This window comes from Stegastes partitus, unplaced genomic scaffold (genome assembly GCF_000690725.1).
Source record: "Stegastes partitus isolate 25-593 unplaced genomic scaffold, Stegastes_partitus-1.0.2 Scaffold59, whole genome shotgun sequence".
Lineage (NCBI taxonomy): Eukaryota > Metazoa > Chordata > Actinopteri > Pomacentridae > Stegastes > Stegastes partitus.
Window position 1 is genome coordinate 107,980 of NW_007577790.1, and position 15,327 is coordinate 123,306.

The 15,327-nt window shown below is 43.2% G+C and overlaps 1 protein-coding gene across 2 annotated transcripts in view; it reads right to left on the reverse strand.

Moving 5' to 3' along the window:
• Positions 1-10: 10 nt before the first annotated feature.
• Positions 11-15,327, reverse strand: part of skila (SKI-like proto-oncogene a) — a 35,008-nt gene continuing 19,691 nt past the window's right edge. For both annotated transcript variants that reach the window (XM_008275786.1, XM_008275787.1), the window contains exons 3-8: positions 13,057-13,152; positions 12,293-12,381; positions 10,339-10,481; positions 5,353-5,720; positions 4,403-4,633; positions 11-2,996 (exon numbers count right to left, since the gene is read on the reverse strand). In XM_008275786.1, coding sequence (XP_008274008.1) covers positions 2,751-2,996; positions 4,403-4,633; positions 5,353-5,720; positions 10,339-10,481; positions 12,293-12,381; positions 13,057-13,152 — 1,173 coding nt within the window. In that variant the 3' untranslated portion in view covers positions 11-2,750. The remainder of the gene's footprint in view (positions 2,997-4,402; positions 4,634-5,352; positions 5,721-10,338; positions 10,482-12,292; positions 12,382-13,056; positions 13,153-15,327) is intronic.

Sequence of the window (15,327 nt, forward strand, 5' to 3'; positions counted from 1 at the left end):
AAAAAAATCATTTTTTGTTTGTTTTCTCTTTTTTCCCAAAATGCATTTTCTTAAACAAATTCTCAATTTAGCTTGGGAGGGGGAGGGGGTTTAACAAAGAGGGAAAAAGCTTACATTACACGTTAAACAGTCTGCCAAGATGAAATCCACAAAAACAATTGCATCAGTTCAGAAAAAGGGGGGAAGTGTGTAACAAAGTATTATTTTCCTATTTTGCCGCTGTCCTGCATCATGTCTCAGTAAACCATGCGTTTCACTCCCCCACATCCACTCAACAAACACCAAGTTCTGATATCTGCAAAGATAATTTTTTTTTATAAAAGAAAGCAAAAACATTTAGGCCAACTGAAGCCTTAGTTCTGGTCCAAATTATATAACCTTTTAAAGATTATTTATATAAGAACAGTTAATATATTAATGACTACTGTATTTACAAAGTGAATATAAATCTTTAGTTAATACGTTAAATATTTTCTTTCATAATTTCAATAAAGGTTTAAATGGAACAACAGTAGAGTGTACATTTGCGGCATGGGTTTGATTTTACTGGCTTGCACCTGCACCTGCATTTATGACTATCAACAAACCATAACTGTACTCTGTCCGGTCTTCAGGTCTGTTACTGTAAAGGGAAGCTGTGTAAGAAAATCTGCATTGAACAGGATGGAGCACAGTGGAATGTCTATCAATTTGCATTTATAGCAGATGCATTTAAAAAAAAAAAAAAAAAAAAGAGTTTAGCCGAGGCCGATCCCCTTACACAATTATTTACACACGCACACTCGCTTACAGGGATCTTCTTAGTGGCAATAAAAAGCGCTTTTGCCTGGCAACTGACACAATAAAAGTTCTGTCTTCCTGCGGCTGGACGTCTGCTCGCTCTCCTGGGCATCTACAAAACGCTGCACACCCGCAGCTGATCGGGAGATGGAGATGGATGGACGGGCAAGTGGAAGTGAGTGACTGTGGGAGAGGAGGAGGGAGGGAGGTTGTTGAGAGCTGAGGAACACCGTACAGTCTCACCCGAGGGTGGGCAGAGGGCCCCAGACAACAACAGCTGCCCCCATTCTGACGGCACAAAACAAAAAAGGGCTCCCTTGGTACCCCCGGCGTCTGGGCCACCCAGCCTGCCGCGGGGGAGAGTGCACCAGCCCTCTGAGCCCTCCCCCCTCAATCCTCCCCTCTCTTCCTCTCCCTGCCTGCCCGGTGCTGTTTGTTCAGCCAGGCAGAATAACGGGAAGCAAACCACCCTGGACTAACTGCTTTCACCTGCGACCCACATTCTTCGATGACGCTCTGACAAACATGGTGGGGATAAAACCGTCTGCTAACAATGAAGTCAAATGATACAAAAAAAAAGCCCAGAAAAACAGGGACAGCCTGCAGCTTTGATCATCTGCTGGGAACGCTGGGGCCATTGTTCTGCCTGAATGCCTGCACCACACTGACACACTCGAGTGTGTGCAGGCATGTTAGGATGTCGTATGTATTATGGCAACAGAGTGCAGCTACTGCACATGTGAGACCCTGTCTTTCTTATTTCTCAGAAAAGCTACACCAGCTCAACCGGCCCCCGTGTCCAGACACATTCCTTTCCCAGGGGACTCTGGGGGAGGAGAGCGTAATAAGTGCATAACACTGCTCGTGAGCTTCTTCAAGCCTGAAAGGAGCACAGTGTTTCCTGTCTTGCCCAAAGCGAGTGAAAACCACAGTGTTAAGAGTTTCCTAGCAGAGGGCAATGGTGCTAGCGTACAGCGATGGAAGGTGTGAGGTCTCGGTCGGGTTAGAGGAGACACTGGGCAGCTGGTGGATCAACCAACACGCTGTTTGGTCTACAACAGGAGAGTCCAGGTGGTGCCCAGCAGAGCGAAGAGGAAACCAGTCTGTGTTCGGAGCAGCTGTGGTCCAGGCCAGGCAACATCCTAGCTAGCTACCTTGTAGGGGTCACACTCAAAACACTCACTTCAAGTTCAGTGTCACTATTGGCATATTTTCATGAGGTTTTGCGACATCTGCAAAATGTATCTTTTATACAGTAAAGGTCTTTCTCCTCCATACAGACTCGACATTTTGACATGTTGTACTTTTGTTTCTGTGTTTTATGAGAAGCAAAGAAACTGTATTGAAATGTAAATGCAGTTTCCTGCAGTCGCTGGTACTCGAGCGTTTGGGCATTACGTACAGAAAGACAGAGGAGGCTTGCAACCCGGCAGCATTGTGTGTCCAGGAGCACCGGCTGCTGTGCCAAGTAGTAGCATGAAGTGACGTCTGTGTGGAGCTGAGACAAGAGTCTGAAGTCCGCAATCTCCAAGCCATTAGCTTCAGAACCAGAGAGAGACGGGAGAGGAAGGTGGGAAATGCCAAGGGAGAAAAATAGTGATGGGCTAAGTTGGTTTCTACCTAACCAATCTCCTGTCTATGAAGCAGCTGTTTGTTCAGTAAAAACTATAAATTAAATCAAACATACATGCCCAAAAATTTTTTAAATACTGTTTAAAGAGTAGAGGGAAGCAAAAAAGAAAAAAAAGTATAAACCATAAAACTTTTTAAGAGATGTTAAATTACAAAAACAAAACGTCAGTCCTACACTGAAATAAAAGGGGAGGAGGGTGAGATGCGCAACTTAAAAACAGCCTGAGGAGATGTGGAGCTCCTTTCTGCTTCAGGCTGATTTATTTGTGTCTGCAGAGTTGGCGGGTAATGGGGAGAGGAATGAGGGAGGGAGGGGGAGGCGCCTGGAGGGGTGGCAGTTACTTTTGGCCAGCCGCTGGGGCCTCTGAGATGGAGGAAGAGCAGGGTGGGGAGTGGGCGTTGGGGAAGGGAGTGGGAGGAGGAGAGGGGCTGCCTCCCATCGTGCCAGACTGGGCCATCTGCTGTTTGAGCTGGGCGATGGTGCGCTCCAGCTTCTCTCGCGCCTCCCGCTCTCTGCACAGCTCCTCCTGCAGCTCCTGCCGGTCTGCCTCCGCCCGCTCCAGCCTCTGACGCAGCTCTGACAACTGTAGGGAGACGAAGAGACACACAAGGCCAAGTTATGACTACAGCACATCAGAAGACATTCAGTCGAACATTTAACAGCAATCTGTCAAAAGTCCTGCTGCTAACTCCAGATGTAGACACCTTAAGAGTCGGACAGTACAAGACTCCATTAAGATTTTCAAAGATTTTTCTTGGTTTAGCTGCCACTAGTTACGTATTGATTTCTCTATGGATAAATGTATTACATCTGTCAGGACACTGTAAAAAAAAAAAAACACTCATCAATGTGTACTAAAGCCAAAAATTAGATCGTGGAATTGCTTGTTGTGTTTAACCAATAAGCCCCAAATTAGAAGGACAATTGGTTTATAATCACGTAAGACAAAATCCGTAAAATCGCAATTCATTTAAACTCAGTCTTGTAAAAACATAGCAAACCATGTACATGTACACAAAGTATCTACTGGTGCTGCATTGTATTTTGTGATGGTCAAAATTTGGGCAGAACCTGATTGCAGAGATATGAACTCCGATGGTTTGTTGCTCTTTCAGCCGTCAGTGGTCACATTTTAAGATGCATGTGAACATAACCCTGTGCACCAGGGCCAAGTAAACATTTATCTGTCACTGGTCAACATGAATGTTTTAGGATGAGACAAAGCCACTTCAATAACATAGGTTTGAAATGTATGTCTATGAAGACAGCAGTAACTTAATCTAAGCACCAAGGTGCCCTCATTTTACTATTCTTTACTTTGAAAACATGTTAAATTGTAAAAAATAAATAAATAAATAAATCCTTCACAAAATGTCTATAGTCAGGCCAGCATTAGTCTCATAACCACTCAAATATATGCACAGCCTCTTTCCTCGCTGGCAGAGAGTCTGAGTTAGATGCCAATGGGAGCAGGGCAGCAGGAGCTTCCACAACAGACAGGAGGGAGATCCTGCAGCCCTGAGCTCAGGCCAACATAACAGAGCAAATCTCAAGATCAAGTCTGGTGGGAAACCAAACAAAGGTCCTGCCTGTTAGTTTTTATGCTCTTTACAGGCACAGTAGCACAGGACATGCATATACATGCAAAAGATTTCTTTCTAATGAACATATTTAAAAGTTTAAAAGTATTTTTCCATGCAATCTATATCAAGTGTTCCTGAGTGATTCATTTAAATGTACATATATGCTAATAGACTATAAATAAAATAAATCAATTAACTGTAAATGTTTGGCAAATTCTACTAAGCATTAATATGTGTGCTGATGTTTCCCATGTTTACTACTGGAGTGTTGCACTGTTAGGGTTGGAAAGGACATATGTTAAGTGAGGAAAGTCAGTGTGGATACTTAAACATCACTGCAATTCACTGTTTTTTTGATACCAAAATCAGTGCTGGGGTTTATATGTGGTCCCCTCTAAGCCCGTACCTGTGCAGTGTAGTGGGCCTCTTGCTGGCGCTGTGCCCCTGGCTCGCAGGCGCAGGCCTGCTGTCGGAGCTGCTCCAGACGGGTCTCCAGCTCCAGCTGCTCCTGGCGGGCCTGGCTGAGCTGCCGTGCCTGCTCACTGTGCACCGCCTCCAGCTCGCAGCGCAGCTCCCGCTGTTCGGCGCTCAGCTCCCGTAGTCTTGCCGCTTCACCCCCGCGCAATGCCTCCAGCTCCTGGAAACACAGAGATGAAGTTAAAGAAAATAATAACAATCATGTGTTTCTTCATTGACCCCTGTAGGGAAAACAATTTACATTACAGACACTCCACAAGGAGTTCTAATGTTTGCCTTGTACTTTTCATTCAGTGTGCTTCCCAAAATCTGACAATCAAAAATGACGTGTGTAGATTTTGACCTTTTATAGTAGTATAGTAAAGACACAAATGGAAAAACTTTTACGTATATAGCTTCAATTTATTTGGAAGTTTTGGAAGTTGCTTTCATTTTCTTTCATCTTCCATTTGGTAACTAATATAAAATTCTCTAATGGTGGACATCTCATTTTAGATTATAAAGCAATTCTCTTCAAACCCATTAAAGGGTTTAAATAAAGGGACATAATTCTGCAGTAGATGTAAATGTTACTATAATGTAGGTCATCTCTATTTCCCTATATCCCATCTGAAATGAAATTTGAGTGCTTTAATGGTATGTTATACTGGTGAAACGCTGTGATTCATGACCTGTCCGGCCGACTTGAATTATCAATGGTAGAACCATCTGATACCAACATGTTTCACGTGATAGGACGAGCGATGGAGGGGTCACTGGAAGGTGAACATTACCTCCACATCCACGCCAAGGACACTTCTAACAGGCGGGAACAGTTATGGTCTAGTTTATCTTGGGCTCATTTATCTTAGTCTTTGTTCTTTCCAGCTGCCGACTCACCATTTCCAGCTGCAGCTGCTTGTGCAGGGTGGAGTTGAGCTTCTCCTGCTGCCTGCTGTACATCTGCATGATCTCCACAACAATCCTGTCCTTGTCGTCCTCCAGCCCCCCCACCACCACTGCGGCGCTGCACGTGGCAGAGCTCATGTCCTTAGCTGCTACCTCTGTTACCGATGACAACAACGACGCGGGAGGAGGAGGAGGGGTGTGGGTGGGGATGTGGGTTGCTTTCTTGGAGCCCGGACTGCTTGTCTCCATGGAAACTGCCTGGGTTTGGCATTCCCGTTCGGTGGCCGAGACAGCAGCGGCACGTTGGGATTTGGCCTCCTCGGCGGCGCCAGCAGCGACAGGAGGCGACGCGTGAAGATCTGAAGACGGAAAGGAGAGGAGGATGAGCAAAGAAGTTTAAAAAAAAAAAAAAAAAGAAGAAGAGGAGGAGGTGGTTGAAAGACAGGAAGTGCGAGCCGTGCTGGTGCACACTCCCACCCACGCTTAGTAACACCCTCGCACAACCTCATAAAAGCTCACACTTCTTCCTCAGCGTGAGCACACACACAAGCACAAGTACGGCATGGCAACAGCCGAGGAACCAAACACTCGCCCACAAATTTTCTGTGTGTTTGCCCTCAGACACACAGAGAGAATAGAGAGGAATAAAAGGCCTTGTGTGGGAGCTTCGCTGCTCTGCGTGGGCTCCTGCTCACTTCAAACTCTGACTTGCTCCCTTGCTGCGGCCTTTAAGGTGTGCATCATGGGAAAAGACGAGTCGAGTGGGAATCTGTGGCAATATCATGTTTTGGTTTGAGTCAGACTCTTGGTGTTACAATTCACTCTATTCAAAACGATTCTTGATTCAATAAATAGAAAGGAGGGCACTAAATTTTAGCTCCTACTCCAGTTCACCGAGTCCTGTCCTTTGCCAGCTGACTGCTCAACGAAAAGGGTTGTGATGAAGATCACTGTCTGAGTAACAAAACTGCATTAACTTTAAGTCATCATATACGGTTTATTTTCTGTATAAAACTTGTGAAATAAAGTGTAATTTGCTGACCATCATCAGTGACTAAATATTTTATAATGACATAAGTTGTGTTCTGGAGGAGGAGTGGGTGGCAGGGCACTCGGTTGGTGCCAACCCTTTGAATCCCATGAAAAGACATGGTATCTTTTAAAATCTGCAAATCTACATCACCCATTTGAGCCGGAACAGTAAAAATAGAGAGAATCACTGGATTTTCAACTAAGCATATTATGTATGACTTTAGTTTTCTTGGAAAAGATTTAAGCTTAAAAATCCTGATATTTCATCTAAAAAACTTCTAGACACTTTCAATTTTTTTTATTTTATAAATTGTTCATAATGCTGTAAAAAGCAAAAAATTTCTGCGCCTCTCTGCCTAAACTGAGAAGTCATGGCTGACTCAGCTATGACCAAAAGTCACATGTCAGAAATTTAGAGATGTTTCAGCTGAACTGCAGGCTGTGTTCACACAGAGCAGATAGGACACAAGCATTGAAACTAATTTAAAATATGTTTACAGGACAACAACACCTAGGGGGAAAATGTTGTATAATCAATAATCAAACACATTAAACTTTATTTTTTTCTTTTGAGGGAATTTATGGCAGCTGTGTCATTCTGCAATAATAACATTTCTGAGTTCCCTCTGCGTCTAGCCATGATTGTACTATTTCCATAGAGGGGCAGGACTTATATTGCAGTGAAAATGAACCCACAGTGAGGAAAAAAAGTGACAGGAGCAAAAAAAAACAACCCAGAAACTGTGTCTGAAACCTGTGAAAGACATTTTCTAAAATGCTGTTCAGACACAGAGCCTTTGAATTCAATCAGATTACTGATTTATTATCGTCACTCCAGGAGTTAATTGAGGTTTTTGTGAAGTGTTGCAGTGCTGCAGTGTGCGTTGGTCAGTGTTGGAAAGATTTCTCCCACCCCACACACGTGCACAGATGTTGCAGTGGGACATGCAAATTCTGATAATGATGTCGTGTTTGAAGCAGCATAAGCCTAAGCACAGAAAGAGAAGAAGAAATAGTGAAAGAGTGACAGAGGGAGCACGAGAACAGTGGGTTGTTTACCAGCGTAATGTATTCATACAGTATGTGTGTGACAGGAAACAGCATGCTCTGTACACAGCATGTCTGACACTGGAGAGGACACTCATTTACTGACTCAAGCTGGCTTGCGCATGTGCGTATACACACTAACACACATACACACCCACATGCATGCTTGGAGCGGCGCACACACACGACAGCAGAAGCGCACAAATAACGGGAGTGAGTCATTTGGTGGTGGATCAAAAGGAAATAAGCAGGAGAGAGAGAGATAGAGAGAAAAAGGGCCACAGCAGAAAGAGTGAACGGCTCGAAGACAGACTGGCAGAGGAGAAGCTTGCAATGAAGGGAGAAAACAAAAAGGAAAAGAAAGGGGGGAGGGTTTGACAGCAGACTGAGAGGGAGGTGGAGATGAAGGGAGCTGGAGAAGAAAGAGACAAGGATGGATGGATGGAAGAGGAAGTGCGGGAGCAGACTGAAAACCGACTCAGAGAGGATGTAGAGATAGCTGCCAGGAAGCGAAAGAGAGGGAGGATGGAGGGAAGAGAGACAGATTGGTTAGAGAAGAAAAAGGGGAGCAGAACGCCTGAGAGATATGAGAGAGAGAGAGAGAGAGAGAGAGACAGAGAGAGAGACAGAGAGAGAGACAGAGAGAGAGGCTGGCAGTCAGACGTGGCGTAATAATGGCAGACGGAAACCATTGCTGTGATTCATCCTCTCCCTCTCTCTGTATATATACACACCTTATTAATGCAAGAGTAATATACACTTAAATGTACACATAAAAACACACACGCTGCAGAGAAGAGGTCATTGCCATTTCCACCCCTCTTGTTCATCAATAGTGAGGTGCCCCCAGAGTCTTTATGTGAAGGTCAATGCATGATTATGTGCATCACTGCAGGCTGCAATGTTAAGTGTGTATGTGCGCATGAGTGTGTGTGTGTGTGCGTGTGTGTGTGTGTGTGACATGCAGGCTGTATGTTTACAGTAAGCACGTGTCTGCTCTTTGAGTGTGTAGCATGAACACGATCTGCATGTCGCTTCTGCTTATGTTGTGTGCATGTAGATTGCTCCTGCTTGCTGTATGTGTGTCATGTATTTTTAGTAGGCATGTGTCAGGCTTGTTTCTGTGTCTAATGTACATACAGGAGGGTCTTTATTAAATAATTATTCATATTTATTGTCATCAGTGTTGTTATCTATAATTGTTTGTGGGAATCATTTAAGCTAAAATTGAGTCTTCGATCACATTAAGACACGGAGAGTATATTAATGTCTGAAAACATAACCTTCTTCCAAATTATGCTTTCCAGGGTTTTCTAGATTTTTCAACCAGAAAAGACTTGAGGCAAGAGTTGTAGTCAGCTACTGTTACTGTAATACACTGCATATAAATAGTTATTATCTGTATCAGTGGTGTAAAACTAGAGCATTGTAATGCTTCAATCCACTTCTCCATTTAGCATTTACAAGCTCTATCTGGACGATATGAAAAAAAGATTTACAATGAGAATGTGAAATGCTAATTTTCACATTTCTTTTCACCTGAAAAAAAAAAAACATTCAAAAACATGTGATTTTTGCTGCAGTCTGTACCAAACAAGCCTGTTCTCTTGTGTCTGGAGAATAAGATTAGTAATCCAGGCATTTCTGCAGCACCACGCTGCTTCATTTATAATGGTATACAATGTATTGCGATAATATTTTTGAATATTTTTTTAGTCCTAAGTACGCAGATCTATGAATGTTTGTTGTGTAAAGTGTTTGTAAAGTTCTAGTCTATGTGAACAATTATAAATCTTCCTATCAAGAAATATTTGAAACTTCACTACATTGTCGTGCTGTCCTGATGATTATTAAAACCTGCAGAGTAACGACACAAAGTCTGTTGACACATACTTATGATGTACGCCTCCCTGTTAATCCCTTCTTTTTTAAACTTTAATCCTTCTTCTGAACACTGAGTTTCTGAGTTTTTATCCAGAGCATCAGAAACTTTTCTTGGAGGTTTTCTTTGTTTTGCCACCAATAGGTTTCACCATACTCCTAGTTGCTGGAGCCCCATCTGTCTCCATCACTACAGTTACTTCACTTTTCAGCTGTGGCTAACCATATCATTGCTGGTTAATGCAAAATGCATTCCTACCGGTGCACAAGTGTCACCACAGATACCAGATTTAAAACTCCAGTATGCTGTGAAATGTGGAAAGATTTAACACTGAGAGGCTCAATCAGCATTGTGTCATCTCTTTTTTGCGTCAGTGGAATAAACGCATGTTAAAGTCCTGCTCTCTAGCTTTAAGAAAACACATTTGCTTTATGGAGTGTCTTTTAAGCACTCATTCAAAATTTTACTTTACCTGCTGTCTCGTGTTCAGCAAGACTCTGAAGGTCTCTGGACATACTGGCTTATATCAAATACAGTAGATCTAAGGTCTGTTATTAATTGGATACACTGGAAGCAATTTCCTGCCCTTTCATCCATTTGCTGCTTTGCCATTTTCAAGTTTTTTACTTGCATGAACATAATTAGAGGGTGTCAGTTGTTGCATTTACTTTCACAAAAAGGTCAAGTAAGAAAGGGTATAATTTTATGTATTATTCTATTTCTGTATTGTTAGATTTAAGTGCAGCTCAGTTATTTCCTCGCTCACCATTTTCCTGACTGCATGTTATCTAAAGAGATGACAATTTCAGGGTATCTTGGCAAAGAAAGTGAGAACGTGACATTAAATCTGATCGTATATTACTTCTTATGTCCACATGACCTTGATCAAGTTCAGAGCACAATACCTCACTGACCGGCTTATCCAATATCAGATCTTAGTTAAATCTATGGTTGGCAAAGTGATTTTTTGGTTTCTATTTGCTATAATACTTTGCCAGATTTGTATGACTACTGACCCAGTGGTGGCTCGTCGTGGCCCAGCACTCTGCGACTGTAGTGGTGTTTGAGAAGCGCTCCGAGCATCTCAGGGCTCATCTCCGCCTCCCTCCGCAGTGACACATTGGGAGCCACCATCTTATCATATGTGTACAGGTAGTAACTGGGAGAGGGAAACAGAGAGAGAAAGAGGACATTTAAACACTGAAATGACACAAATGAAGACAAATATTTTCTCATTTCAAAACAGCTGGTGTTTTATTAGTGCTTAATAATCATTTAAATTTAATTCCTCAATCACACAAAGGTGTGATCTGCTGCTAATTATGTAAATGCTGGATTAAGCATCTGTTCTGTCCGCTTTTGTTACTCTAATCACAGTGGTAGCAGTGTCACCTTTCACACACTCCTCTCGGCAGTAAAGATCGCAAATTGTTACGAGTTATGGACTTAGCAATGTTGATGCACATAAACCAATATATATATGTAACACAACAATAGTCATTGGGTGTCTGTTTTAGCCCAAAGTCACGGTACCATCTGAAGGCAGGGGCTGAAACACAGCGTGGAATATGGATATTTCTTATCATGTGTTTACAGGATCTCAGTCTAAACAGACCTTCAGCTTATCACAAATGTCCAGGTAGAGAGTACAACTGAGAGAGAGATAGCGCCCGGAGATGCTCTGAAGCTACTAAGCCAACACTATCTGTCTATTCCTGGCTACATGGTGGGAAAGGAGGAAAAGGAAAGATGAGAGAGGAGAGGAGAGGAGAGGAGAGGAGAGGAGAGGAGAGGAGAGGAGAGGAGAGACCCCTCCCCCACCAGCAGTCCCCTCCAGACAAGGCTGAGGCTGAAGCAGTGAACTAGGTTAAGCATGACAGCTCAGTGGGACTCTGCCTGAAAAACTACAGCACTACCAGCCAAGCCTTGTTTCCTCTCCTCTGGATGGAAATGAAGCACTGCCTGCTCGCCTGAATGGGAATCTGAAACTCCTTCACATGAAACGGCTCAGAAGTGATTGAATAATGTAAGCCTGGCTCCTATTTGACACGTGTACCGCTAATGGATGTTTGGAGCAACTCCGATACGATGTTAAGTGCTCTGGATGTCTGGCACAACGTCCGACTGTAGCAGGGCATTTTATTATTACTAACACTGCGAGGCAAAATACATGCTCTGAACTGGTCTGCGTAAGTATTGACTGGTTTGAAAGTGTAGCAGTCATGTTGGCAGGTGACCAGAGCTCTAATCCCCCAATTTGTCTGGCTCGCCGTCTGTGGGCCTCCTCAGTATGTCAAAGGCAATCACATGTAGCTATGGCGCCAAAAACCATCTAATTCCAGACTTTAATCTGAGTCAGATTACTGTCTTTACTATGAGAGAGCCATATCCAAACACAGTCTGTTGCCCCCTGGGAGAGATGGAGGGAGACACCCAGAGCGGTACATGTGAAGGAGGCGGGAGGACAAGGTGGGAACAGAGCAGGTGAGAGAGTACAGCAGCAAAAAATCTGATATGAGAAAGAAATTGAAATTTAAGATTACTGTGTGATTATTTCACTTAAGCAGAAGGACACCTACAGTATCTGGCACTAAGATTCAGGCGCAGGCTTCTACAGATAACACAAGGCCAACTGGCATGGTTTCAGGTATTGAAAGCTGCTTAAACAACTGACAGAAAATGAATCTGCAACAATTTTGATATAATTTTTTAAGCAAACTTCTCCAAATGAGCTTTTGAAATGAGGTCTTGCTGATTGTCTCTGCTATGTATCTTTGTAAATTAAAAATCTTTGGGTTGTTGACTTTTATTCTGGTTAAAACAAGACATTTGGACGCATCAGTATTTTCAGACATTTTAACTTACAATTAAATATGTTATACAGATAATTTGATAATGACACTAATTGTTAGTTGCAGTCATTTAAGAGTGTAGCACTGTAGTTGAATCGAGGTTAATAAGGTGTAGTACCTGGGATGGACCAGGGTGGGGTGTCCTGGCTCCTCCTTTATGTCTGAGAAAAGACGGTTAAACACCAGAGTAGGTGTAGATGTTTTCCCCTGTGGAAAAAAAACAACACATAAATATGACACCCAACACCAACATATTGTCTTGTAAGGGTATTGTGTTATGGTTACAAAGGTCCAGAAAGGCAGTTCTTCAATCCACATTTATTGATCTGAGCATCAACTTTACAGTTGAATAGATACATTATTACAATGGCAATCAGATGCATGTCCACGCACACGCACACATGCACACACATGGATATGTGGAGAGAAGCAGCAGGAGAAGAAGGGAATGTGCTGTACTGCACATGGCGCTCTGGGAGCCTTAATCTAATAAAGCTAATATATGCATGCATACATGTGAATGAGGGATCATCCATCAGGCATCAGCTGAGACACTGTGCATGTGCGTGTTTGTGCACGAGTCAGAGAAAAAGATAATCATGATTAAGAGCTTCTTCCCTGCATGTAAAGTTGGTGTGTGTGTGTAGTGATGGGGGAGGTGAAGAGCAGAGCCGTTCAGCAGCTGAAGGAGTGTGTTTCCTGACAGGTCAGAGAGGAGAAGCGTGCCGCTATGAATGGGTGAACAGGGGGTGTGTCTGTCAGTGGGGGTGTGGGTGGTGACCCTGAGAGGCTGACCTGTATGTAGAGGAGGGGGAGGGGGAAGAAAGGTAGGAGGTGATGGAGAGCGGGCAGACGCACAGAGGGAGGAAACTGACAACTGACCTTTCTCGCAGGGTCGGCATCAGCCAACTTGTCGCTAGTGGAGCAGAGATCTGCCGAGGATTTCCTCACCTGGCTCTCCTCCTCTTCCACTGCCTTCTGAAATGCATAGAGAGAGAGAGAGACAGTGGTTAAAAAGACCGACAAACACGCCCCAAGGTTAAATAGAGAAAGAAAGACACAGCAATATAATGCAGTGCAGAATGCATTTGTTAGAAGTCTGAACAATTAAAATGACTGACTGTCAGGGAGCGTGGGAACAAGAGGAAGAAAGGGTAGAGAAAAAAATTACAACTGGCACACAGTCACAGAGGGAAAGGATAGAGACAAATGGCATTTAAACGATGGGAAATAGAGACAAATGACATCCAAGAGATAGAAAATGGAGACAAATGGCATTAAGAGTGAACAGCAGTAAGTGAGCTATGGCCTGAGCCGGCCATGATACAGTGCAGTAGAAAACGAAGGTGGCGGGAAAATGGATAAGGTAAGAGAAGGAGCTGAATGAGCCTGCTGAGGAAGGCCTATGAATAAAACACAAGAAAAGCAGAGCTGATAGTCAACATGGAATGCTGCCATGTGCTTCTGTGCATGTGATTCATTGGTATACATGCAATGATGTTTCAGTCAACCTCTCACTCAACGCAAAGACGTACACTTGTTTGTGTTGACTCCTTATGATTCATTGTGTCAGCTTCGTAGCCTTCGAGTCTGACTGTGTTCAGTAGATACTGCTGGTTCTGCCTCTAGTTGTGTGTTTGTGTGCCTGTGTGTGTATGTGTTTTTGAGCAAATCCAGGACACGCACAGCAAGCGGCCACAAGCTGATGGAGTTGATGCTTATCTGTGGCAGACGGGCCTGACACTACACACAGGCTGCCTGCAGTTCACACACACACTTTCAACCCAACTGACAAGTCGCACAAGCACCAGAGGAACAAGAATTTCCAGCATTGCTATACGAGCCGCTAGGTAGGCCACAGCAACAGACAGAGTGGATTAAGGAGGGAGATGTAGAGAGGAGGTGGGATGAGAAGGGGGTGTGGAAGAAGAAGAAGAAGAAGAAGAAGAAAATGAGAGCAGACGAAGAGAAGAGAATTCAATGAAGAGAAAAGTGCAAAAGCAGTGGCCAGAAAGAAGATGAGAAGGAGAGATAGTGGTTGTAGAAAGCATCAATAATTGACTTACTACCCTTTTAAAGCCATCTATAAACGTTTATCCACAGAATGCACATGCATGCACACACACACACACACACACAACCAGACACAGTAAATAATAAACAGTCTTTCATCAGCTGCAGTAAAGGATTTTCCTCTGTGCTCTACTGGTTAAGACACGCTGTCATTACTTGAGCTAAACAGCCTCAGAACAATGCTGGCAAATTACTGTGACAACCAGGTATCAACAACGTGTCAACTACCCTCGCTACTCGTCCAGAAACAACAATGTTCAGCAGTTTTAGCCAGTATTATACCCAGAAATGCTAATTATTCACATGCTACATGGGAGAATATATATTTTTTAATATTCAAATCAATTTATTATTATAGAATCAAATCTCAAAAAACACTTTCTGTTTTACTGCCCTGCATACTGGTGAAGCCAGAACTTCTACTCTGTTAATGGAACTATTTGGCATTAAGTAAAATTGAAGTCTTTTATTAGGCAAAAAAAATGTAGAATAATTAACTAATAACAGCCTCTCTAATGTGAGGATTTGCTGCTTTTCTCTGCTTCTATCATTGGAAATTGAATATCTTAAATTTTGCTTTTGGATTGTGGCCAAAGAAAACAAGCAACTTGAAGACATCCCATCAGGTTTTGGGAATTTGGCAACCTTTTAACAGTCTGAATAATGAAACGTGTAATTACAAAATAAGCATTAAAAAAAGAATCTGAATATCAGAAATGATAACTTGTTGTTGCAGTGCTGGTTTTACATTTCTTCCTGCAACTGCAACAAATTGCATATCTCCAATGCTTCTCTTTATGGAAACACCAAAAACAACTAGCAGTGCTATTTGTGTATGAGCTCACGTTTGTATGTAGGGGATAGTCCCTTATTTACAAGGGCATGGATGAATGAGCATGTGCATGCAAATGTAAAGGCTGGAGCCATATGCGTAGCCAGGTGCGTCTCGCTGTGTGTATACAGAAGGGGGCTCGTCCGTTTACGAGCGCTTGTGGTTGGTGTTTTTTCCTTATTTTTCTCCAGAAGGCAGCACTGCAGCACTGAAAGGAGGGGGAAGGGAGTGAAGGCTAGCAGGGAGAG